At 40.1% G+C, this 27,158-nt stretch overlaps 1 protein-coding gene across 1 annotated transcript; it reads left to right on the top strand.

Moving 5' to 3' along the window:
• Window positions 1-43: 43 nt before the first annotated feature.
• Window positions 44-26,677, top strand: LOC116884824 (transcription initiation factor TFIID subunit 4B-like). The gene is made up of 7 exons (XM_032886060.1): window positions 44-729; window positions 11,045-11,190; window positions 13,422-13,529; window positions 18,583-18,744; window positions 18,832-18,954; window positions 22,721-22,810; window positions 25,711-26,677. The coding sequence occupies exons 1-7, from the start codon at window positions 390-392 to the stop codon at window positions 26,479-26,481; spliced, it is 1,740 nt and encodes a 579-aa protein (XP_032741951.1). The 5' UTR covers window positions 44-389; the 3' UTR covers window positions 26,482-26,677.
• Window positions 26,678-27,158: the final 481 nt, after the last annotated feature.

The following is a 27,158-nucleotide window of genomic DNA, read 5'->3' as shown; positions in this document are numbered from 1 at the left end:
CCGCGTGGCTATATAAACATGGCTGGCGGAGCCGCGCCGGGGGCCGCGCGGAGCGCGTGTGGGGTGCTTGTGGATCGTGCGGGTCTGTAGGATTTTGAAATTAGTGGCGGGGAAGCGCAGAGTTAGAGCTCCCCGGGTGGGAACTGAAGTGACGCCCTGAGGGAGCTGCCGGTCCGGGCGTTTCTGCCGCGGGACCCGGGCTGAGCGCGCACGTGTGAGCGCCGCTGAGGGAGTGCCCGGCGGTGTCGCCGCCAGCCGGGCCCGGAGCGCGCGTGTGCTCCGCGATGCTGCAGCGTCCCGACTGCACCCGAGTCTCCTGCCGCCCGCCCCGGCTCTCCTCGCCTCAGCTCCGGGAAGGGCAGCATCGCTGCCGCTGAGCCTCCGAGGGCATGCCAGCGGGCCTCACGGGGCCGGCCGGCGCCGCTGCTCCTGTAGTCTCGAGCGCCTCGGGGACCGTGACTATGGCCCCGGTCGCTGCGCTGCCTGTGCGGGTGGAGAGCACCCCGGTGGCCCTGTGCCCTGTGACTAAGGCCCCTGTCAATGTCTGCGTGGATTCTGTGGCGCCCCAGTCCTTGCCAGCCCCAGTGGGGACTCTAGTGACCAAAGTGGTTCCTGTCACTGCCCTTCCTAAACTCGGCGGCCCCAGGCTGCCCGCTCCTCAGATAGTCACCGTGAAAACTCCTAGCACCACGACAATCCAACTACCGGCTAATTTGCAGCTTCCTCCAGGTATGTGGAATACCCCTGCTCTCCTGAGGTGACTCGGGGACATGGCTACCCCCTACCCCGCGTAACTCTGAGGAACTTAGAGCCAAGAGAGCCCTTCCTAATCTTGACTTTGCTGAGAGTCTGCGGGCAGTGATTTGGCCTCACCATTCACATAACCTCTAGGTCGATTACTGCATTTTGTATTTAAGGAAGCGGTCCTTTCATCCAAGATAAAGTCAGACGTGGAAGAGGCACTCTCAGGACCACGGTGGAGTCATTGGCTGGCACTTAGATGGGGACATAGGGATTCTCTGGAGTTAATTTTCCTGTGGAGAAAGGCCCAGTAAAGGGATGCCTCTTTTAAAAGAAAGTTTTTGAAACTTCAGACAAAGAGGTTTTTAATTTAAGCAAATTAAAATAAGTTTACAACAGAAACTATTAATTCCGTGTTGTTTTGTTTTTCCTTTGAGACACGTTCTCCTGTAGCCCAGGCAGGCTTTGAACTCCTGTGTATAGGGGTGGATTACCTTGAATTCTTGTTGTCTCCTTCAAAGACCTAGAATTACTTGTATGTGCAACTGCACCTGGCCAAATACTGTGTTCTATACCATCTTAAATGTGCAATAAATGTATTTTAAGTTAAAAGAGCGAGCCCTTTTGGTAGGGAACAAGTGGCCAAGTTGACAGATCTGAGTTGTGCAACTGTTGTATTTGAAGTGATACGTGAGCATTGTGTTAATGAGTCTGGTCGCCTTTGGGGACGGGGGTGGGACTCTGCCAGAACTGCCCTTGTGGACCAGGCTCTCCTCGAACTCAGAGATCCACCTGTGTACTGAAGTTAAAGGCCCGTACTACCACTCCTGGCTTTTGTTTAATTTGTCTCATTATTTAATTTTATTTCATGTGCATGGGTGTGAGGGTGTCAGATCCCCTGAAGCTGTAGTTATGGATAGTTATGAGCTGCCATGTGGGTGCTGGAAATTGAACTCAGATCCTTTAACCACTCAGTGCTCTTAACCACTGAGCCATCTCTCTAGGCCTCTTTGTTTGCTTTTTAGTCTTTGGAGGCTTATTATCCTGTTGGGCTGTTTTATGATTTGCATAAAAGTTTTGCTTTGCAATAATTTACACATTGTAAGTTATTTTACTGGTGTTATTTGTTCCTTAATTGAAAAATTATCTTTTATTTGTCTTCCATTGATTTTTCTAAGCAGAAAGTGGAAACATGTCGGTAGTGCTACAAAACTCTTCCATGAAAACCTTGATTTAGCCTGATGGTGGTGGCACATTCTTTTTAATCACAGCACTTGGGAGGCAGAAGCAGGCAGATCTCTGTGAGAGTGAAGCCTGCCTAGTTTAGAGAGCCAGGGCTGTCCTAGTATAGGACAGCCAGGGCTACACAAAAAATGGAAACATTAATTGAAAAGATTTCTTTAGTATCCTCTGGCCAAAGGACAGAGGGTTGGTTTTTTTTTTTTTTTTTTTGTGGGAGGGTGCTAGTTTTATGTCAACTTGACACAAAGTAAAGTCATAGAAGAGGAAGCCTCAATTGAGAAAATACCTCCATAGGATCAGGCTTTTAGACAAGCCTGTATGGCATTTTCTTAATGATTATGTGAGAGGGCCCAGCCTATTGTGGGTGATGCCATTCCTGGTTTGGTGGTCCTGGGCTCTATAAGAAGGCAGGCTGAGCAAACCACGAGGAGCAAGCCAGTAAGGAGTACCCATGGCCTCTGCATCGGCTCCTGTCTCCAAGTTCCTGCCCTGCTTGAGTTCTTGCCTTCTTTGGTTTTTATGATGAACTGTTATTTGGAACTGTGAGGGAAATAAAGCCTTTCCTCCCTAATTGCTTTGGTCATGGAGTTCCATCATAGTAACCCTGATTAAGACTGAGAGCTAATGTTGTATTTGGTTATGGACGTCCTGAGCAGATTATGTTATGCACATTTCAGAAAACTCTCTCAGTGTTGTATGGTACACAAGGTACTCTCCTGGTAAAAACAGTGTATCCTTGGATACTATATATTTGTGGTGAATGTATTTGAATGAAGTTACCTACTGGTTTGCTACAATGTACATTCTTGTCTAGTTATTGAAATGTTTGCCTGTCCCCCTTGGGTTTCTCTGTGTAGCCCTGGTTGTCCTGGAATTCACTCAATAGACCAGGCTGGCCTAACTCTTAAGATATTCACCTGCCTCTTCCTCCAGAGTGCTGAGATTAAAGGTATCCATCACTGCCACCTAGCATCATTAAAGTTTTTTTAGAAAGTCAAAAAAAAAAAAAGTATTTAAGATAGAAAACATTGTCAAGGTGGAAAGCTTGCTGATAAGTTGTAGCAAGTTATTTTACTGAGGGCTTGCCAGTTAGTCACTTTTAATACATTATTATTTCTTTTATTCTGTTCTCATAATGGACAGGTAGCACATAAGGAAAAGAAGTCTGTAAGAATAGATAATTGCCCAATGTCAGGCAAGTAGCTCATATAAGTCAAAGGGGATTTAAATCCAGATCTACTTAAATATAAATGTGTACAGTATATTACTGAAGAAGCTCTATATAGAGAGGAGAAACTTTTAAAGGACTTGTGGTAGAAGATCATGAGAGGTACCTGAAGAGTTGCTTGGGGGAATTTCTGCTGGTCTGTTGAAAAAGAGCCAATAGAATGAAATGACATTGACTAACTGTAGGTTATACAGAATGTGTGTCAGTTCTTAATTTACCAAGATAAATTCTTTTGAGTACTTAACTCCTTTCCGAGTTTCCTTTGAGTAGAACTTTTTTTTAACAGTGCCTCTATCCAGCCAGGTCTGAGGGTGCACAACTCCTTTACTGGACCACTCAGGAGTTTAAGGCTATGCTTGGGCCTATAATTGCAATGAGGAGGCTGAACCAGAAGTATGGCCTCCAGGTTGAGGCCAGCCTGGCCTACAATAATGTTAAGGTTCTATCTCAAACCCTGGGGCTAGGTAGATGACTTGATTGGTTAAAGTACTAGCCACACCAGACTGAATTTTGTCCCTTAACACCGTAGCTTTCAACATTTCTAACGCTGTGACCCTTAAATATAGTTGTGTTGACCCCCACCATAAAGTTATTTCATTGCTTCTTAATAACGAATTTTGCTACTGTTATGAATTCAGGATGTCTGATATGTGACCCTGGTGGGAGGAGCTTGACCCAATGGCTGAGAACTGGTGCCTTAGTTTCTCAGGCTTGGTGGGAAGCTCATTTACCTACTAAGACGTTTCAGGAGCCAACTGTTTTATTTTTAATGGCAGTATAATTTATTATTTAATAATTCACTTACTGTTCATTTAGGTTGGTTGCTTATTATCTTTTATTATTTACTAAAGTAGATGTTTTTACATTAGGTTATATTATATGTTATGATTTTTTGGGGGGATAGATAACATAGTATATTTTGTTATGTACTGGTAATTGCAATATATGCCGAATTCTGTGTGAAATACTATGAATACAACTTTAAGTAAAGTAGACAAAATTTCTCTCTTGGAAATCCAGTAGATTTCTTGAATTTCCATAGATTACTTTGGAAATTTTTGTTATTTTTGGAAAATAACCTATGCATTCATAAAACTAACACCAAATATAATCACTTGGAGTCACTAATTTTGGAGGTGAAATTTAAAGAGAGAAATAATAAAAACGTGTTTTGACAAATCAATCTGTTTTGATCAATGGTGGGTGATAAAAACCTAGTATTTTAATTTACTTACGATAAATTTATGAAATGAGAAAAGGGCAATGTAAGTGGTTTTAAACTCAATATGGAAAATTATTATGTGAAAAATGAGAGGATTTTGGCCCTAGAGAAAAATACAGTTTAGGCATATACATCTTTACAGAACTCAGTATGAAAATGTAACTAGCTAATTTTGTTTCTTATGGATGCTAAAGGAAAACATGTTTCTTTGCATATTAAGGGGTTTGTGTTCCTAGTCTGCTTTTGAAAGAGCGATGGCTGTCTATCTCATTTTTCCTAACTCTAGGTTGTTTGAGAAGAGTCTAGAAAGCCACCAGTCAGGTATTTTGAATTATAGCATTTGAATTAGAATCTTTCTGGATCTAGATTTTTATACATTTGCTATTCTTTCAGAAACTATTTACAAATTATGAGAATCTTGAAAAATCAAAGAGCTTCCATCCAGATTAGACTCTGCCATGGAAACACAGCAATTCACAGAGCATAAAAACAAAAAACAATTTTGTGCGGATACTAGTTCACTTTTTTCTTTTTTTTTTTTTAAATTTAAGTATTTTATTTATTTACATTTCAATTGTCCCCCTTCCTGGTCCCCGGTCCATGAGTCCCCCACCCTATTCCCCTCCCCTCTTGCCTCTAAGAGGGTGCTCCTCCATCCTCTTACTCCCATCTTACCCTTCTAGCATCCCCATTCTCTGAGCCATCAAGCTTCATAGGACCAAGCGCATCTCCACCCGCTAAGGCCAGACAAGGCAGTCCTCTGCTACATAGGTAGTGGGGAGCCATAGACCAGCCCATTTATGCTATTTGGTTGGTATTTTAGTCCCTGGGAGCTCTGAGGGGTCTGGTTAGTTGACACTGTTGTTCTTCCTATGGGATTGCATCCCCTTCAGCTCCTTCAGTCCTTCCCCTAACTCTTCTATAGGAGTCCCCAGGCTCAGTGCAATGGTTGGCTGTGAGTATCTGCATCTGTCTCAGTCAGGTGATCTCTCAGAGATCAGCCATGCCAGGCTCCTGTTTGCAAGCACGTCTTGGCATCAGCAATAGTGTTGGGGTTGGGGCAGTCTCTGGATAGGCTTTCCTTCAGTGTCTGCTCCATTTTTGTCCCTGCATTTCCTTTAGACAAGAACAATTCTGGGTCAGAATTTTTGAGATTGGTGGGTGGCCCCACCCTTCAGCTGGGGGCCATGCCTATCTACTGGAGGTGGTCTCTGCAGGTTCCTTCTCCCCACTGTTGGACATTTCGGCTAACGTTGTCCTGGAGCCTCTCACATCCCTTGTGTCTGGGACTTTCTAATGGTTCTCCCACCCCCACCCCATACTGCTGTGTATTTTCATTCATTCTCCTGGCCCTCTAGGCTTCTCTTCTCTCCACCTCTGCCCCTCCCCTTACTTGATCCTGCCCCTCTTTTTTCCCTCCTCCTCTAGCACCTAGGTCCTTCTCTTCCTCTGCCTCCCAGGGATTATTTTGTCCCCCCTTCTAAGTGGAATTGACGCATCCACACTTGGATACTAGATTGCGTGTCTGATAATTGATCAGGAATTTTTGAATGCATGTTCTAAAGGGTTTATACTTTATTGTGATCTCTTTGCCTGTTTCTAGCACGGCTGATACTGACCTGGCAAAATGAGTTAAATGGTATTTACTCGAAGATGTCAAGTATTAGCATTTTATTCCAGGGCTTGGTAGATTTGACCAATAGAGCCATCTAAATTTGGGCTTATCATATGAATGCTTTTTTGATTTGTTATTTACATTTTTAGACTTCTATTCAAATTGTCTGTTTCTTCATGATAAAGCTTAGTACTTTATATATTTCTTGTCTCATTTATAAATTTACCTGGTGTATTGACTTCCAGTTGTTGAGGATTCTTTCTCTATAGTTTGCTTAGAAACAGACAGAATGCCTGTTGAGCAGCCATTGTACTTGGCTAAGAGGTTACAAAGAGAAGAAAAGGCTATACTGAGTGTGTAACTGGTACCAAGGGCAAGTTGGAAGTACGTCCTTGGACGTTCCACATAGGAGTTCCTGAGTCTTTTTGCCTAGTTAGTATGTCAGAGCTTTGTTATGGTTGTTGTTGGTTGGTTGGTCTTGTTTATGAGACTGGGTATTACTATGTTGCAGTGCATCCTGGAACTCACAGAAATCTTCCTGCCCTCGCCTCGCAATCCTGAGATTAATCCCCGTGTCACTGCACTTTGCAAATTTATCAGTTTTGATACTCTTTCAAATAGCCAAGTTTCAGGCTTATTAATTTTTCTCAATTATTTTTTCTTCCATATTATATTTATCTTTGTTTTAATCTTTACTTTTTTATTGGATATTTTCTTTATTTACATTACCCAGTTTCCTCTCTGGAAACCCCCTATTCCATCCCCCTCCCCTTGCTTCTATGAGGGTGCTCCCCCACCCACCCACCACTCCCTCTTGTCTCCCCTACACTGGGCATTGAGCCTTCACAGGACCAAGAGCCTCTCCTCTCATTGATGCCCAATAAGGCCATCCTCTGCTCCACGGGTCCCTCCAAGTGTACTCTTTGGTTGGTGGTTTAGTCCCTGGGAGCTCTGGTGGGGTCTGGTTGGTTGATATTGTTGCTCTTCCTATGGATTGCAAACCCCTTCAGTCTTTTCTCTGTGCTCAGTCCAATGGTTGGCTGTGGGCATCCGCCTCTGTATTTGTCAGGCTCTGGCAGAGCCTCTCAGGAGACAGCTACATCAGGCTCCTGTCAGCATGCACTTCTTGGCATCCTCAATATTGTCTGTTTTTGCTGTCTGTATATGGATCCCCAGGTGGGGCAGTGTATGGATGGCCTTTCCTTCATTCTCTGCCCCACACTTTGTCTTTGTATTTCCTCCCTTGAGTATTTTGTTCCCCTTTCTAAGAGAGACTGAAGCATCCACACTTCCTTCTTCATGGGCTTCATGTGCTCTGTGAATTGTATCTTGAGTATTCCTAGCTTTTGGGCTAATATCCACTTACCAGTGAGTGCATACCATGTGTGATTTTTTTTTTTTTTTTTTGTGATTGGGTTACCTCACTCAGGGTGATACTTTCTAGTTCCACCCATTTGCTTAAGAATTTCATGAAGTCATTGTTTTTGGTAGCTGAGTAGTACTCCATTGTGTAAATGTACTCCATTTTCTGTATCCACCCATTCCTCTGGTGAAGGGCATCTGGGATCTTTCCAGCTTCTGGCTATTATAAATAAGACTGCTGTGAACATAGTGGAGCATGTGTCCTTGTTATATGTTGGAGCATCTTGTTGGTATATGCCCAGGAATGATAAAGCTTGGTCCTTAGGTAGTCCTGTGTTCAATTTTCTGAGGAACCACCAGACTGATTTCCCGAGTGGTTGTACCAGCTTGCAATCCCACCAACAATGGAGGAGTGTTCCTCTTTACAGTTCTTTACATGTAATTGTTTTAGTTTTTATTTTGCTCTACTTCCAGTGTTACAAGGTTACGGGATGTTAATGGTTTGAGATCTTTTGTTTTTCCAGACTTGGGGTTTCTCTCTGTAGTTTGAGTGCTGAGTGACAAAGGTGTGTGCCACCACTGTCTGGCTCTCCTTTGACATCTTTTTAAGATTGACTTTTCTAGATATAAATTTTCTTATAAACATTTCATTGACTCCACATCATAAATCTTGCTATCTCATATTTTCATTATTACTTATCTATGTATATTTTCCAATTTCCTTTAAATTTTTTTAAATTGACCGGTTGGTTTCTGAATGTATTTTTTAATATCCGTATAGTCCTAAATTTATCAACTCTTTTTTTGTTATTTCTACTTTCATCCTATTGTAGTTGTGCTCAACACATTTATGATTTTAGTACTTTAAAAATTATCAGGGCTTGGTATGTGTACTAATGTAAGTGTTTTATTTGTTTTTAGATTTTATTTATATTTTAAATTGTGTATATGTCTTGTTTGTCTCAATGAATATATGTACATGAATGCAATCACTTTCAGAATTTAGATTGCCAGGAGCTAGAGTTACAGGTGATTGTGAGTCTCCTGATGTGGTGCTTGATGCTGCTAATGAGCTCAGGGTCTTTTGAAAGAGCAGCAGCATTCTTAACCTCAGAGCCATCTCAACAGCACCTCCTGCCCCCACTTGGTACTGATTGGCCTGAGATCTGCTTAAGTAAGCCAGGCTGATCTAGAGTTTGCAGTCATTTCTGTACAACTTCCTGCATGCTGGGATTACAGCTGTTACCGTTACACCCAGTTTAAACGGTCCGTGTTTACAATTTTTCTCTGTACAGTTAATTTGTGGGGTAAAAGATGTGTGCTAAGTTTACTTGACTTACACTGCTTTTTAAGTCACTGTCTTCCTTATTGGTATCCTGTGAGTGTTTGGTGGTGTTGCTAGGCATTGTCCTCGGAGTAAATGCTCTGCCTCCACCCATTTCTCTTTCCTTGATCTGTCTAACTCTATACTTTCAGTGAAAATGGACATTTTACAAGTGTTGAACTATTTTTCTTTGTTTATATTTATTTACGGTTTCTCTGTATGTATTTTAGGCTCTGTAGTTTTGTTACCTGTGATAAAACCTGTTTCTAGATTTGTGTGAGTTGCTAACAGGTTGCTTGGTGCATTGTTAGGATTGGGTGTGTATGCATAGTGTGAGCAGGTGGGGCTAAGATTGCCCAGTGCACTCGAGGAAGAACTGTGTGTACAGCCCAAAACACGTAAAATTTGAGGTTGCCCTAGTCTCCACTGCCTCAGTTTGGTGCATTTGTATTTTAAATATGGCAGCTTCTCTTTTTTTTTTTTTTTTTTGATCTTTTTCATTACAACAGACTCCTTTTTGTACTCCTATTGGTAGAATTTCTTTTTTTTCTTTTTTCTTTTTGGATTCTGTTTGTTTGCTAATATTATGGCTACTTTAGCTTCCCCCTTTTGTTGTTGTGTGATATGTTTATTTTTTTCCACCTTTTTTTTTTTTTTTTTGAGAGTGCTCTTCATATTTTTCTGAGATTGCCTCAAACTCACTGTATAGTCACTGGATACTCTTGAATTCTCGGCTTCCCACATGCTGGCATTATGGGCTGAACTACAATACCCAGTTTCAAACTTACTGTATTTTTTCTTTTTTTTTTGTTTTTTGTTTTTTTCGGAGCTGGGGACCGAACCCAGGGCCTTGCACTTGCTAGGCAAGCGCTCTACCACTGAGCTAAATCCCCAACCCCTCAAACTTACTGTATTTTTAAATCTTAGACAAGTCTTAGAAAAATAACAAATTATGGGGTTCTATCCAGTTCTATACTTTTAATATAGTTGAACTTAGCTTTGATATTTTTGCTTTCTATTCCCTTGTGTTTCATCTTCTTTTCAGTTAAGAGGATTTATTTTTGTATACCATAGTTTCAACCACAGTCTTGTCCCCATGAGTGATATCATTGCTATAGGAGCAGGCTACTGAGTGGACCTGAGTGGTACTTTTGTCCTTCCCACCGTTTTCTCCCAATAGTGATGCCTTATAAAAGAGCTGGAGTTAGGGTCCTTGGGATCTGACCATTCTTAGTGTGCCATCTGAGGGATCACATCAGGGAATGGGAATTCTGGGAAGGAAAAGAGTATTATCTTAGGGTGAGGCTGCCTTCCTATGGATGGCCCTTACAATATCCTCAATCTACCCAATGGAGTTAAGGGACAATGGTATGTCTCTACCTAGGGTAGATTCCCTTCTTTACTATAACAGTGTTATGCTTGTACTGTTTTGGATTTTGGAGCATATTGAATGCTTTCATAGTTTCAGGTTAAAGATGTTCTGGAAAAGACTATGTAAAAATGTAAACATTTTGAAGTAGTCCTTTTGATGAGGGATGCTCAATCTGTATGACATGTCTAGGAGTTTTCTATTCTAATTGATCACTGTGCTATTCCTATGCCAATTTTAAAAGGATATTTTTTTTTTTTTTTTGGTTCTTTTTTTCGGAGCTGGGGACCGAACCCAGGGCCTTGCGCTTCCTAGGTAAGCGCTCTAACCACTGAGCTAAATCCCCAGCCCCAAGGATATTTTTTATGTGCATGATTGTTTTGCCTGTGTGTATGTCTGTGTACCAGGTGTGTGCAGTGTACTCAGAGGCCTGAAGAGGGCATCGTTTCTCTGGAACTGGAGTTCAAGAGAGAGCTGTAGGTCTCCACATAGGGTTCTGGGAATAGAACTCCAGTCCTCTGCAAGAGTATCAAGTACTGCCGAGCCCTATCTCCAGCTCCTGTTCATCTGAATGTAGTACTGTAGTGTCAGTATCATGAAGGAAAAGTATTGACCTTCAGGAGTATCTTATCATAAGCTAAGACTTAAAAATATTTTTGTATAGCTATTTATTTATTTTTTAAAAACACAGACTCTTACTACATCTGGCCTTGAGCCTGTATTCCTTTAGGCTCAGCTTCCTAGTCCTAGAATTACAGGTTTGTGCTGCATGCTCAGCTTAAGTAGCTTTGAATTTTACCGTCTTATAGTAATTAGTGAACTTGGAGTTCATTATATGTTAGGCATTTATCCCAAGCATTTCCCAGTCTTGGGAAACAAAAGTATGTGTTGTGTTTTATTTAACAGCTTCAGAGTCACAGTTGTTTTTCTTTTAATTATAGGAACAGTTTTGATCAAAAGTAACAGTGGTCAGTTGATGCTGGTTTCTCCTCAGCAAGCTGTAGCAGGAGCCAAGACCACAAGTACCATAACTCCAAGACCAGCAGTACCAGCAAACACTCAAACAGTCAAGATCTGTACAGTGCCGGTAATCTACCTCAATCTTCTTAGTATCCAGACACTATATTCATATAAACATGTATATGTTTGCCAGTAAAAATTTGAGATAATTTTCTCAACTTTAAAATTAAGTGCGGATTTGGATTTGATACTTGGTAATTGCTAAAATAATGAAAGTTGTACCTTCATACTCAGTGATTTTATTCCTGTCAAAGAACAGTGTACATCTGCTGAAAGGAAATACCCATTGTGAGTCAGGCATTAGAATGTGTATATGTGTGGTTACGTGCCTTCGTGTGTGGTCCCATGTGGGGTGCAGGCCAGAGGCTGATCCCCACTGGGCATCTTCCTCAGTGCTCTTCAGTTTATCTTACAGAGCTGGAGTTCACAGGAAGACTAGACTGGCCAATGAGCAGCCTCCCAGGACACCCCTGTCTTTGCCTCCCTGGCAGCTGCCCGCCTGCTGGCCTTGTTTTGTTGTTTTTCACTTTTTACACACTGTTAGGGTCTGAACTCGGGTCTTCATGCTTATGAAACAAACATTTTACCGTCTGCTCATCCCTGTTTCACTTTAAATCTGTAGTGAGACTCCCATTTAAAGTGTTCACTCTCATCTATATATTACAGAATTTCTAAGTATTTCAGGAATCTGCTTTAATATTTCATTAGTTTTGCCTTGTTTGACATGACTTATTATATAGATGTTGGCCTTTTTATGTAACAGAAATTTAGTTTTGTCAATGAGTTTAAAAAATATTCTTATGAACATTTTTATTTAACTAGAAAATGCTGGTGTTGAGATATTTTGGTTGGTAAAGTATTGAACCCAAGCTTGAGGATTTGAGTTTGGTCTCCAGCACTCACCATGTGCCAGGAGCATAGACAGCACACGCCTGTAATCACAGCACAGAAACCAAGAGGATTCCAAGGGAGCATAGACAGCACACGCCTGTAATCACAGCACAGAAACCAAGAGGATTCTAAGGGAGCATAGACAGCACACGCCTGTAATCACAGCACAGAAACCAAGAGGATTCCAAGGGAGCATAGACAGCACACGCCTGTAATCACAGCACAGAAACCAAGAGGATTCCAAGGGAGCATAGACAGCACACGCCTGTAATCACAGCACAGAAACCAAGAGGATTCCAAGGGTTTGCTGGCAGCTGCTGGAGCCAGGTTCAAGAGCTCCAGGTTCAGTGAGAAATAGAGACTCAAAAATGAAGGCAGAGGACAATTGAGGTAGACAGTCGATGTTGTAGGTTGACTGCCTTCCTCCCTCTCTTCCCTCTCCTCGTTTCCTCCTCCCTTTTCTCCTTTAACTTTATTATTACATTGGTTTGCCTTGTGTGTATATGTGTAGGGGCAATGTGCATGCCATGGCTGCCCTTGGGAAAGTCAGAGGACAACTTTCAGAAGTCACCTCTCTCTTTCCAGGATGGAACTCAAGTCATCATACTTTGTGACAAAGCTCCTTTACCCCCCTTTGTGCCGTCTTTCCTGTCCTTTCGATTTTGACACAAGTTGATGGACTAGTTGTGTTCTTTGTCAGTAGTACATTTTTCTTTCCCTCGTTTTGTTTAGCTATAGGTGGACAGATTTTTGTTTATAATTAAATATTAAGTAAGAATCTGTGTTTTCTGTATGACAAATCAAGCTTAAGGTTTTATATTTTATTATTGTGTATGATAATGTGTATATGAGTGTGGTGCATACATGCTACAGTGCTCATGGGAAGGTCAGAGGACAACCTTTAAGACTCAGTTCTGCCTTTTCACCATGGGATCTGGGGATCATATTCAGGATGTCAGGCTTGTATGGCAAGAGCTTTTAGCTTCTGAGTTTTGCTGACCCAAGTTTAAGATTTCAGTGCTGAATGTTATAGAAGTTAATTGGAGAATTACTATAAAAGAAAAGGTTATTTTATGAATCAGTTGCCTTCTTTAAGAAATGTCAGCTGGCCAACTGACCAGTTAAGCTTATAGAATGTTTGTAAAATACAGTATATACCAAATAAGTTTGCTGAAAGTCTTTTCATTTTATTCACAATACTAGTTGATTTAAAATGACTAATATTGACTGGGTGAAGTGGCATATGCTGTGAGGCAGAGACAGGTAGAGCTCTGAGTTCTAGGCCAGCCAGGCATATATATTGAGATCTAGATTAGCACAGTTGCACAGTGAGACCCTTTGTCAAGAAATAAGTAAAATGACAAAATGACTAGTGCCAATAACTGTTATCTTTGTCCTTTCCCCCAGAATTCTAGCTCACAATTAATGAAGAAAGTAACGGTGGCTCCTGTTAAAAGTTTGACACAGATAGGAACTACTGTGGCAACCACTGCCTCCAGTGCTTCCTCAGGACAAGTAAGTGACTGTGTGTGTGTGTGTGTGTGTGTGTGTGTGTGTGTGTGTGTGTGTGTGTCCGCCCACACTGGCTGTTTTCTCATGATTATTTAATTATTTTTTTGCCAGATATTTTGGCATTTATGAGACATTGAAGGCATATAATATATATGATGCTGTTTATCAGACAGTGAACTGTTAATGCAGAAATAAGAAAACATGGTGTCTGTCATTATTAGTAAGTCATTGCATAGATGCATTAAAGTAATATAAATACATGTAATAACCATGTATTGCAGTGTTCAGAAGGAGATGCTAAAATATAATTTGGATAGGTTATTTGTTAGGATTCAATACTTGTGAAGAGAAGGAGAGTAAGTTTAAGATAGACTCACGATTGAAAAAGTTTCATTCAGCCAACCTAATAGAACATGGGAGAATATGACCTTGTCAGCATTGTCCCGCTGTTAGCCAGCATACTCTTCTGGGCTTTACTGGACTCTTCTTGGAAAATTGTACTTTTGTCCAGCGTTTCTTTGCAGCAGAGACCAAATTAATGGAGCTGATAAGTGAAAGTTATCCAGTAGCATTCTAGTAGCCAAGACTCTCTTTACAATGGTTCATTGAAATCTACATTTTGTATATATACTTCTTATATGTTTTATACACAAGCATTCTGGGATGCTGGTGGGCTTCTTTTCTGGAGAAACAGAAGTTAAAAGGATAGGCCATATAGCCTTTCTCCTGAGGCTGATACTAAATCATGTCAGTACTCCTTTGTCCACCTTGTATCACCCTCACTCTTGCCTACGGCTTGTGCTGCTCTTGGGAGTTGCCTACTAGAGTAGACTTTCCTCTTAGAGATCTGTAGATTGTGTGATTCTGCCCTATCTTGGGTTTACTGTTTTTCTCCACTTGTTGTTACAAGAACAGTACAGATTGAGTAATTTGTAATGAATAGAACTTTGTTTGACTCATGAATCAGGAGATAGAAAGTCTAAGATGATCATGTCAGTATATGGGGAGAGCCTTATCCTGTGGCAGAGCTATCATACAGCAAGAGAGCATGGTGTTCCTGGAGAAAGGCAGGTAAAATAGAGGAGGGAGTGATGGGAGCCGAACTTATCCTCTGATTAGGATGCTTCTCCTAAAAAATGAATCCCTACTCCTGTAATAGCAGCCATAACCCATTTACAACCAAAAAATACAGGTCTTAATCACTTCTTAAAGGTCTTATTTCTTGATACCAGTATAATGAGAATTATATTTCAACATGAGTTTTAGAAGGAATATTCAGATCATAGAATCCTCTATTATGTGATTAAAAACTACATCTTTCAGATGATGAGAATTAATCACTCTTCTCAGGGTTCAGACTCCCTCTCTTGCTTGCTTGTCTGTGGACATAGGCACCTGAAGTACCAGGTGGCAGGTAGTAACTGCTCTCATAAGGGAACTGCTTTCCTTGTCAGCAGAATTGGAAAGCGTAGGGCTCCCCAGAGGTTACTGGGACACAGTAAGGGTTTACTCCCACATCTTCTTCTAAGTTCCTTGATTGATGTATATGTCCTACTCTGGGGACAGAGTACCACATAGAACGTTGTTGACTTAGTGATTTTACTGCGTTTTAGAGGATAGAATCCTGTCCTTCATAAGAATATTGCCTCAGTTTTTCTGTGCTTGCTGCAGTCTGTTCTAATATGAGGCTAATGCGGTGGGGCCACTAGTGGGTCCCACGGTCTGGGAAACTGTCAGGTTCCCTTTGTCTAGGGGAGGATGCATCTTCTCATTGCTTACTTAGATCGAATACTGTACTTACATATCAGTGTCGATGTTGTTCTAAATTTATTTAATCACATTCTTTAGATACATTATTTTCTACTATCTGGGGTCATAAGCAGTAAGTCTGATTAAAAAAGGTGTTCTAAAAATAATGGTTATCTTTCAATCCATCAATCACCTATATCTATCTATATATGTGATAATGTTAGAGAGGCTAAGAAAGTGTCCAGATTTTTACTAACATGTAGAAGAATAAGGATTTTCGCCTCAGTGTCTGAACTTGAAACTATTCTTGAACTAGAGTACTGATTAGGCCCAACTCTAGATTCTCTCTAGAAGGTATGCATTTTCCTATTAATAGGTGTCAGAGTTTGTTTAAAATGATTTAGGAAACATTGTTGCAAATGCGACACAAATCTACTTTGATATCTTGTGTTCTGTGTTTATATTTAATGATGAAGGTATAATTAGGCCTATTGTTAAGACCATAGAGGTTCTAAATAATTTAATTTAGAATTAGAGTTTCTAATTAATGAACAAGCCTAATGTTCACATAGGTGCAAAAGATGGCCTTGAAGTGCAGCATGATCCAGTAAAGCATGAATTTTTCACACAGATCTCTTTCACATATAATCTTGCCCTTTTTTTCTACTGTCTTCAAGATATGTTTAATTGTTGTGATTCAGTCTTGCTAATTTTGGAGATATCATTGACTGGTCTAGAATATTTTAGTCTAAGGGAGAGCTATGATTGAGGTTAAAAGCTCCATTCAATAACTGCAGTGGAAACACCAGGGTTACGTGTCTCCCCGTGCTCTTTAAGGTTTGGCATAGAAGTTACACATATTTGGTAAAGTACAGATAGTAGCTTATGTTGGAAAGGGTTGTGAAAGGCAAGTTTGTGTTGGAGTGTGCTTTCCATCATTGTAACAAATAACTTAGGTAAACTAACTTGAAAAGTTTTATTTTGTCTAACAGTTTTATAGATTTTAGGCCACTACCTATTGGCCCAGTATCATTGGAGCACGAATCATGTGTATGATGCGGGAGGTATCTCACTTTATAACCAGAACCCAAGACAAGAAGAAGGGATTGCCAATGCCCACCTCAATGGCAGCTCTAATGACGGAGTTCCACTGACTTACGTTTCTCCAGTTCAGTGTTCTGTCATTGCACCATAGTGTCATGGGGCTGGGCCACGAGCTCTAGAATGCAGGTCTTTGGAGATGATTTAAAGACTCAAACTAGAACATGGTGAAAGAATAAAATATTGCCAGGGAAGTAAGATGCCTTGAGTACTTTCTCTGCCCACAGGCAACAGAACATTTGTGAGCAGAACACTGGATACTGTTTGCTTCCTACACAGTGGTCAGTACTGCTCTGAGGAACCACTCACTAGGCATTGAAAGCCATTATACTATACTCACTAGTTAAAATTACAAACTACCCTTTCTACATGCAGTGTTATGGATTTTATGGCTAATCATATGATGGGTTTTCTCAAGTATTATAGTTATTAATCTTGAAATAGGGTCTTATATAGTCCAGGCTTACCTTAAACTTAATATGTACCCAAGGTTTACCTTGGTTGACAGCTTGTCTTATTTCTACCTCCAAGTGCTAGGATTCCAGATAGGTGAATCACTTTTTATCTCTGAAGAATCTTCCTTACTATTACAAACAATAAAAGTTTAAAATCTAGAAGGATTCAGAAGTCATTGTCTCTGGAAAATGTGGGAGAGTTCAGATTGTGGAAGAATTCTCTTGGATGCTGCATTTGAAACTTTGTTTCACTTAATGAAATAGGACTGATTTCAGTTGTGATTTCTAATTTTACCTTTAAGCCTTTTTATTTTTAAAATTTTGAAATATTTTTGAAAGTAATTATTTTAGGTGTACGGATGCCTTGCCTGCATGTAGTATGTACTGTGTGTGATCATGTTGTCTAGGAAGGCCAGAAGATAGGGGTGGATCACCTCTACTAGAGCTCACGACAGCTGTGAGCCCCTGTGTGAGAACTGGGAACTGAACCCAGGTCCTCTGAAAAGCAGTGAGTGATCTTGATCACTGAGGCATCTCTCCAGGGCCTTAATTTTACCTTGGAATTTCATCTTCAGTTCTATTCATTATTCATAGGTATTTTAAATTTATCTCCCTTTTTACCAGAACAGTCTGTCTGATGTTCATACCAGTTTCTCTGAACGGAAAATTTTGGTGTCCATTTACCTATCTTGACATGTACAGAAAAAACTTTTCTTGAGAATGTAAGCATCTCAGATAAATTTGTGTAGTAATTCACTCTACCCCACTGTTCTTATGTAAGTTAGTATATTTGTTGCTTCGTCTCTGGTTTTTTTTTTTTAATTTTGTATTGTAGCTTAGTTTTTGTCTTAAGCTTTCTGTCCTGTAGGTGGTGCTAAAGTCATACCATCTCATTCTGATACATGTAGACATTAATAAAATTCATTTTAGTGTGGAAATACTAAATACATCACTTAGAATGATATTCTACTTATACTGATGGTCCACATAAGATTAATATAGCTGAGCATATTAAAAGTAGTTGACACTTAAACAAAATAGGAAAGTTTATATAAACTACAGAGACATGCTCTTACAAATTGTTTTTAGAGAAATACAAATGTGTGTATGTATGTATTGTCTTGTATGCTCACTTGTACATGCATGTGTGTTGAATAAAATTTTCCTCAATTGCTCTCTACCTTATTATTTTAGGCAGGGTTTCTCACTGGATCTGGGATTTGCCATTTGGCCTGGAACTGGCTGCCCAGTGAAAAGGCTTCACTTGGAGATTTACTTGTTTCTACTCCACAAACACTGGGACCACTGAGCTGCATCTGCACGCCCAGCTTTAATGGGTGCTAATGATCATGACTTTACCTGATGTTAGCACTCAGATATTTTCCCAACTCCATTAATAACATGTTCATATTTTAAGGACTTTTCTGTGTGACACTGTTTTTCACAGACCACCCTAAGGATATACTAAAGTAGCATTCCTAGTTTTGCTTTTCAGATGGGAATCAGTATTAGAAGTTTACTCTGCTAGTAACTAGTGTTGAGGTAGATGACAATGAAGAGTAGAGTGGTGACTGAGAATGAAATGCAGATCTACTCTAGGCCAGATTATTATACCATCACTCGAAAGCAGAGATGTCAAAATCCATTTGAAGTCTTTTCAGCGTAAAGCGAAGTACCCACTAAAGTATCATAGATATACATAAGGTATCATAAACAGGTATGTAACTTTCTGCTGATTTAATTAATTTCAGCCTGTGACTGTACCAAGCAGTGTTGTCACAGTTACTCCTGCAAAGCCGGTGAATAATGTATCCATCCTGAAGTCATCAAGTTTGGGAATATTATCTACTCCCTCAAATGACTCGAGTCTAAAAGCCGAGACGTCAGCATCTGCTCAGACTAGTCTTCCTCCGGTAAACTTTCACTTGTACCTTGTATATAGATCCTTGCTATGTTCTAATTCTTATTACTAACATTTGTGATTATTTTTTCTATATCAGACAGTTCTAGAAAATGTGAAAAAATGCAAAAACTTCCTTTCAATGTTAATAAAACTGGCATGTAGTGGATCACAGTCTCCAGAAATGGGGCAGAATGTGAAGAAGCTGGTGGAACAACTTTTGGTAAGTTAGTATCGTACAAGCTTTGTGAGCGTCCAGAGGACTTTGTATGGAAAATAGTGATGTTTTAATGAGATTTATTTATATTTCTTAAAACTTTTACTTCATTAAAACTTGATACTCCATAAAACAATTCTTTAATATATTTAATTTTCATTATTTATCTAAGATAAACATATTTTAAATATTATTTTTATGTCAGTCTTTTCTGTGTATAAGTTGTGTACAGATAGCAACATCTATAAATTCATTAAATTTCCCTTTTAGTTTATGACCTGTTTATCTCAGACCAACAGACAGCAGATCTCAAGTATTTTGGCATAGGATACTTTAATATTCTTAAAAATTAGAATCCCTCAATGTATTTTACTCTTTGTGGTCCTGGAAATAAAACTAAGTATTAAAAACTAAAATAGAAACAGAAGTTAAACTACCCAATTCCCTCTATGAAGCCACAATTACGCTTATACCTAAACCACACAAAGACCCAACAAACAAGGAGAACTTCAGACCAATTTCCCTTGTGAATATCTATGCAAAAATATTCAATAAAATTCTCACAAACCAAATCCAAGAACACATCAAAATGTTCATCCATCATGATCAGGTAGGCTTCATCCTAGGGATGCAGGGATGGTTTAATATACAAATGTAATTCACTTTATAAACAAACTCAAAGAAAAAAAAAACATGATAATCTTCTTAGATGCTGAGAAAGCATTTGAAGCATTTGACAAAATTCACTACCCATTCATGATAAAAGTCCTGGAAAGATCAGGAATTCAAGGCTCATATCTAAACATAGTAAAAGCCATATACAGCAACCCAGTAGTCAACATTAAAAACTAAATGGAGAGAAACTTGAAGCAATCCCACTAAAATTAGAGACTAGACAAGGTTGCCCATTCTCTCACTACTTATTCAATGTAGTACTCAAAGTCCTAGCCAGAGCAATTTGACATCAAAAGGAAGTCAAAGGGATACAAATTGGAAAGGAAGAAGTCTAAAATATCACTATTTGCAGATGATATGATAGTATACTTAAGTGATCCCAAAAATCCCGCCAGAGATCTCCTATAACTGATAAACAACTTCAGCAAAGTGGCTGGATATAAAATTAACTCAAACAAATCAGTAGCTGTCCTCTACTCACAGGATAAACAGGCTGAGAACTAAATTCGGGAAACAACATCCTTCACAATAGCCACAAATAATATAAAATACCTCAGTGTGACTCTAACCAAGCAAGTGAAAGATCTGTGTGACAAGAACTTCAAGTCTCTGAGGAAAGAAATTGAAGAAGATCTCAGAAGATGGAAAGATCTCCCATGCTCATGGATTGGTAGGATTAATATAGTAAAAATGGCCATCTTGCCAAAAGCCATCTATAGATTCAGTGAAATTCTCATCAAAATTCCAACTCAATTCTTCCTAGAGTTAGAAAGATCAATTTGCAAATTCATTTGGAATGACAAAAACCCCAGGATATCGAAAACTATCCTCAACCATAAAATAACTTCTGGGGAAATCACCATCCCTGACTTCAAGCAGTATTACAGAGCAATAGTGCTAAAAAAAAGCTGTATGGTATTGATACAGAGACAGGCAGGTAGATCAGTGGAACAGAACTGAAGACCCAGAAATGAGCCCATACACCTGTGGTCACTTGATCTCTGACAAAGGAGCCAAAACCATCCAGTAGAAAAAAGACAGCATTTTCAACAAATGGTGCTGGTTCAACTGGCAGTCAGCATGTAGAAGAGTGCAAATTGATCCATTCTTATCTCCTTGTACAAAGCTCAAGTCCAAGTGGATCAAGGGACCTCCACATACAACCAGATGCACTCAACTAATAGAAGAGAAAGTGGGGAAGAGCCTCAAACACATGGGCACTGGGGAAAATTTCCTGAACAAAACACCAATGGCTTATGCTCTAAGATCAAGAATTTACAAATAGGACTTCGTAAAATTGCAAAGCTTCTGTAAGGCAAAGAACACTATCAATAGGACAAAATGGCAACCAACAGATTGGGAAAAGATCTTTACCAATCCTACATCCTATAGAGGGCTATTTTCTAATATAGAGGGCTGTTATCTAATATATACAGAGAACTCAAGAAGTTAGACTCCAGAGAATCGAATAACCCTATTTTAAAATGGGATACAGAGCTAAAAACAGAATTCTCAAATGAGGAATATTGAATGACTGAACAGCACCTAAAGAAATGTTCAACATCCTTAGTCATCAGGGAAATGCAAATCAAAACAACCCCAAGATTCCACCTCATAACAGTCAGAGTGGCTAAGATTTAGAAACTCAGGTGACAGCAGATGCTGGCAAGGATGTGGAGAAAGAGGAACACTCCTCCATTGTTGTTGGGATTGCAAGTTGGTGCAACCACTCTGGAAATGAGTCTGGTGGTTTCTCAGAAAATTGGACATAGTACTACCCGAGGACCCAGGTATACCATTCCTGGGCATATACTTGAAAAATGCTCCAACATGTTAAAAAAGACATGCTCCACTATGTTTATAGCAACCTCAATTATAATAGCCAAGAGCTGGAAAGAACCCAGGTGTCCTTCAGAGTAATGGATACAGAAAATGTATATTTACATTTATACAATGGAATACTACTTAGCTATTGAGAACAATGTCTACCTGAAATTCTTGGGCAAATGGATGGAACTAAAAAACACCATCCTGAGTGAGGTAACCTAGTAACAAAAGAATCCACATGATACGTACTCACTGATAAGTGAATATTAATCCAAAAGCTAGGAATACCCAAGATACAATTTACAGACCACATGTAGCTCAAGAAGAAGAAAGAAAAAAGTGCGGATGCTTCAGTACTTCTTAGAAGGGAGAACAAAATACTCAAGGGAAGAAATACAGAGACAGAATGTGGAGCAGAGACTGAAGGAAAGGCCATTCAAGAGACTGCCACACATTGGGATCCAGCCCACATGCAGTCACCAAACCCAGTCACTATTGGGCATGCCAAGCAGTGCAGGCTGACAGGAGCCTGATATAGCTGTCTCCTGAAAGTCTCTGCCAGAGCCTGACAAATAAAGTCAGATGCTTGCAGCTAACCATTGGACTGGGAAGTCCAAATGGAGGAGTTAGAGAAAGGACTGAGGTAGCTGAGGGGGTTTGCAACCCCATAGGAAGAAGAACAGTATCAACCAGCCAGACACTCCAGAGCTTCCAGGGACTAAACCACGAACCAAAGAGTAGACATGGAAGGACTCATGGCTCCAGCTGCCTGTGTAGCCCAGGATAGGCATTGTTAGGCATCAGTGGGAGGGGAGGGCCTTGTTCCTGTGGTGGCTTGATGCCCCAGTGTAGGGGAATGCCAGGGCTGGGAGATGGGAGGGAGGGGGTGAGTGGGTAGGGGAGAATCATCATGGAGGCAGGGGATAGGATGGGGGGATTTCTGGAGCAGAATCCAGAAAAGGGGATAACATTTGAAATGTAAATAAAGAAAATATCCAATTAAAAAAAGGGGGAAAAAAAAGGTTAAATTTGCTAATTATGAAATGCTTCTCTAAAATCTTAAAGTACTTTGCCATTGTTTTAAAATTTTTCATTTATTTTTAAAAGACTGGATTGTTGTGGTCTATGCTGGCCTTCAAATCCTAGGCCAAAATGATCCTCTTTGGTCAGCATCCTGAGTAGCTACATCACAGGCATTCACCATTGCACCCAGTTTTGTTTCTTAGAATAGTTATAGATCTAAAAGTATCTTCTCTTTTTCATTTCTTAGGATGCAGAAATTGAAGCAGAAGAGTTTACTAGGAAACTATATATTGAACTCAAGTCTGCACCTCAGCCGCACCTTGTCCCTTTTCTTAAGGTAGGGATGTATTTCTTTGGAGAAGTTGTTTGGGTTCAGTTACTTTATGTTAAAACCAGAATGTTTAAACGGAAATAATTGTGAGGATACTGATGAGAGAAACCTTATTACTTTTGTAAGGTATAAGTCAAAATAGTATTGATTTGAACAGTTTAGATAAAAGTTTACTTTTGCATTTAATTATTTGAGCAGGGAGGCATATATCACATGTATGGAGGTCAGAGCACAATTTGTATGAGTACATTTTCTTCTTTTTCAGGGAGGTTCATGCTAAAGAACTCTGGTTGCCAGGCTTGGTGGCAAAGACATTTACCCACTGAGCTATCCCCCTAGTTCCCCTAAGAATCACGTCTTATTCATGAATGTAACTTGATGACTTAGTATTATGTAATGTTTGTATTGAAATATATTCAAAGATTTTCGTGTGCGCGCGCGCGCGCGCGCGCGTGTGTGTGTGTGTGTGTGTGTGTGTGTGTGTGTGTGTGTGTGTGTGTGTGTGTGTGTGCATGCGCGCGTTGAGGTGGGGCGTCTCTCTACATTGCTTTCCGTTTTATATATTGAGGTAGTTTCTCACAAAACACAGCTTAAGAATTTGGCTAGTTTAAGTAGACTGCTTACTTCAGGAATTCCTTGTCTGTGTCCTAAGTGTTGGAATTACAGGACATTTACATGGCTGTTGGGGACTCAAACTTAAGTAGCTTTAAATTCTGAGTTAGTTCCCTACTCTTCTCTTTCAGTGTTTCTGAGGCAGTGTCTATGTATCCCAAACTAGCTCAAACTTAGCATGGAATCAGGAAGTCCCTTGGATTTCTAATGTTCCTGCCTCTACCTCCCCAGGGCTGGAGTTACAGATATAAGCCACTTGACTCTGCCTGACTGAAGAAAGAAAGCAGATGGGGAGGGATGAATGAGAATGAGGTCTTAGTGATCCATGTTAAAGTAAATCAAACATGATTTATTAATGCCAGATTTAATGTGGTTATAATTTAGCTAATTTACTAGTGCCAAATTAATTGTGATTATAATTTTTAATAATTTATAATGTTGACTTTCCTCTTCTGAGTTATTGAAGTAATTGCATTTTTGATGAAGAGCTGTATCTTTGATAACAACTTATTTTGTCAGAGTAAAAATAACTCATTTAGATTTTCAGAAGTTAAAAAGGAGTTGAATTGAAATTATAAAGTCATTAAAGACCCAGTGTAGTAGTGAATTAAAAGTTTGCTCTGTAAATATTGAAGTAATAGAATGAGGAGTTACCTTTTAAGAACGTTGGGATAATGATCCAGGATAAAAGGCGGTACATAGGTCAGACTTGCTCTGCTTTGTAAAGGATGAGTGCAAAGGAGGTGGGAACACCCCACTTTTCTAAGGCTATCTACAGTAGGAACTTTGTCTGAGAAAGTGACAGGATTAATTCCATAGGTAGGTGCAAATTGTGGTAAGAAGGACCAAAGAAAGAAACTAAGAAACTATTATCCAGGAACTAATGCAGTGCAGTGCCTAGTATTATGTTTTTAAAGTATAAATAAAATGAGATTTGGTCTTTGCACATCTATAGCCATACCTAGGATTGAGCAGAACCTGTCTAGCATGTCTGTTTGTGAAGTGACCCAGGGCCATGGTCTGGATGCCTTGGCCTACTTATTGAAACAGGAGAAACCTTACCTCCGAGGACTTTATTCTTAAGGTGTTTTAGTTGTAGGTGCTGTTCATAGTGGTGATGCTCACCTTAGCCCATTGATACTTTCTCCTTATTGGATGCATTATGAGAGAGAAGGAGGAAAATTGATGGCTGAGCTGTGTGACAGATGGTGTCAGTCAGCTTTCCATTTCAATAAGGAATGTCTAGGTGATAAACTTTTTAAGAGAAAGGCATATTTTGACAGACTTTAGAGTTCTGATTTGTGATTGGCTTCTCTATGGGATTAGCTGTATGACAATACATCATGGCAGCACAGCAGCACTGATAAAAACCAAACTGCATGTAACAGGGCCTGGAAGTGAGAGAGGAAGGGCCCAGATGGCATGTGGGGTGCACTGTGAGTGACATGCTCCAGTGGCCTTCTTTTAGATGAGGGCTCACATTGGTACCTACTAGTACTTGTCTCCTTAATGCCAAGCTGGGGATCAGTCTGGCTTTTGTGAGTAGTTTACTAAGCATTGGATTTGCTTGCTTTTTCCCATACATTATTACTTGGCTGATCTGCTTTCTGAGGACCTGTGAATCCGACCCTTCCTTTTCTTTTTTTAACTTGATGTCTCCTGGCCTCACCTAGACCTGAGAGAGTTTGAGTATTGAACGCTTCATAGAGAAGAGGATACTTTTGGCCTTTCAGGTTGATCCTGCTATGATTAAGAGATAATAAAATACACACTTACATTGTCAGTTTAACTTTCATTATTTTAACATTTGTTTCCAATTAGGTTTTTCTGAGAACTTTTCTTTACATTTCCAGTTGAAACTTAAATCATTTTTTATTTTGTGTTTTATTTTGATGTAAAAGCTTTATATTGATGCTTGAAAGGTGTTTAACAAAATGACCCTGATTCTTCTATGTTATCAATAATTTTATATATACTAAAGACATAATAATTTGTCTATGGGCTTAGATGGGTAGGGAGAAGTATGCTACAGTGTTTTATTTTATCAAGTTAATCATTGACCTACCCAAAATAAATTTACTAGTTTTTTAATTTAAATTATTTTTTTCACTGAGAAAGCACTTTGACCTTTAAATTTATTGTATCTGGATATTGATAGGAAAACAAAAATGATAACAGTTTTTTCAGCTGAAAACACTTGATGTACTTACTTAACTTGATGTTGCTTAATACAAATTTTGCTTTACTTTTATCTTACCAATTATCTGTGTCTACCTTTCCTCTACTGTTTCTAGAAAAGCGTGGTTGCCTTAAGACAGCTTCTTCCAAACTCCCAGAGCTTCATTGAGAACTGTGTTCAGGAAGTTTCTGGTGATGTGGTCATTTCCTCCTGTGCCATGACAACAGCAACTTCTCCTGTGGTGACAAGTACAGTTTCCCCAGTCATTGTCTCTGGAGCAGCAGTGCCCAGAACTCTGTCTGTTCAACAGACTCTCAATTCACTTGCTGGCCCAGGAGGAGCAAACACTGGAGTTGTGACGCTGCATTCTGTGACCCCAGCCACTGCAACAGGAGGTACAACAGCTACAACTGTTTTGCTTCAGACTCCAAAACCACTTACAACACCAGTACCAAATACAGTGGCAGCAGTGTCCCTTCAGCCTGAGAATCCAGTCGTGTCTGGGGCAGCAGTAACACTGGCTGTTCCCTCAGCAACTTTGGGAGAAGCGTCAGCTCAACCTCTCTGTCTTCCATCTGTGAAGACTGCCATTACCTCTGCTGGGACCAAAGCCGAGAAAGCTGCCATTAGCACTCCAGTCCAGATCACACTGGCACAGCCAGGCCCCCTCCTTCCACAGTCTGCTGGCATTCCACAGGCAGGCAAAGCCAAGCAACTAGTGAGTACCATTTCACTTCTTCCTCAGCCACTCAAAATAGTCACACATGCAGAAAACTGCCAAGACTCTGCCTACTTCCTAGATTTGACTAGGTGGAATTCTTTTAGCCTCACTTGTTCAGTAGCCCTCTCTATGTTGTATAGACAAGTCACACAGCGTTTTTACTGAACATTTGAGAGTTCTAGAAGTTGTGATTGTGTATCTCAAAATCTTATGTATATTTGCCCCTCCCCTTCCTTCCCTGTCCCCTTCCTTTCCTCTTTTCTTCCTTCCCTTCCTTCTTTTTCAGTGCTACAGATTGTACATTCTTAAGCATTCTGGGCAGACATTCTACCACTGAGCTATATCATTGGCCTTTTAAAAACTTTTTAAAATTTGAGACTAAATTGCCTTTGTCTCTCTGTTTGTCTCTATCAGTCTTGGCCTCAGTTTCTCTGTCTCTGTCGTCCCCCCCCCCCCACGTGTGCGTGTGGATGCATGGCCAGAGGGTGACTGTGGGGTTTCTTCTGGATAGCTTTCCACCTTTTTTTAAAGATTCACTTTTATTTGTGTGGGGGGTGGGGGAGGGAGGGAAGGAGGTGGCCTGTTTTCTGGTGCCTGAAGTGTTCAGAGTGGGAGCTGGAATTACATACAGTTGTAACCCTCCCAGTGAGGAAATGAACTTTGTGTCCCATGGGAGAGCAGAAAACACTCTTAACATCAGAGCGTTCTCCATCCCCTTCACAGTTGAAGCCTCCTGTTTCACTTTCTCATTGTATAGATCTTTTACTTGCTTGGTTAAAGTCACACCGAGGTACTTTATATTATTTGGGTCTATCATGAAGGGTGTTGCTTCCCTAATTTCT

The sequence above is a fragment of the Rattus rattus genome, chromosome 15 (assembly GCF_011064425.1).
Source record: "Rattus rattus isolate New Zealand chromosome 15, Rrattus_CSIRO_v1, whole genome shotgun sequence".
Lineage (NCBI taxonomy): Eukaryota > Metazoa > Chordata > Mammalia > Rodentia > Muridae > Rattus > Rattus rattus.
The sequence above is the reverse complement of the archived record's forward strand: the minus strand, read 5'-3'. Positions and strand labels throughout refer to the sequence as shown.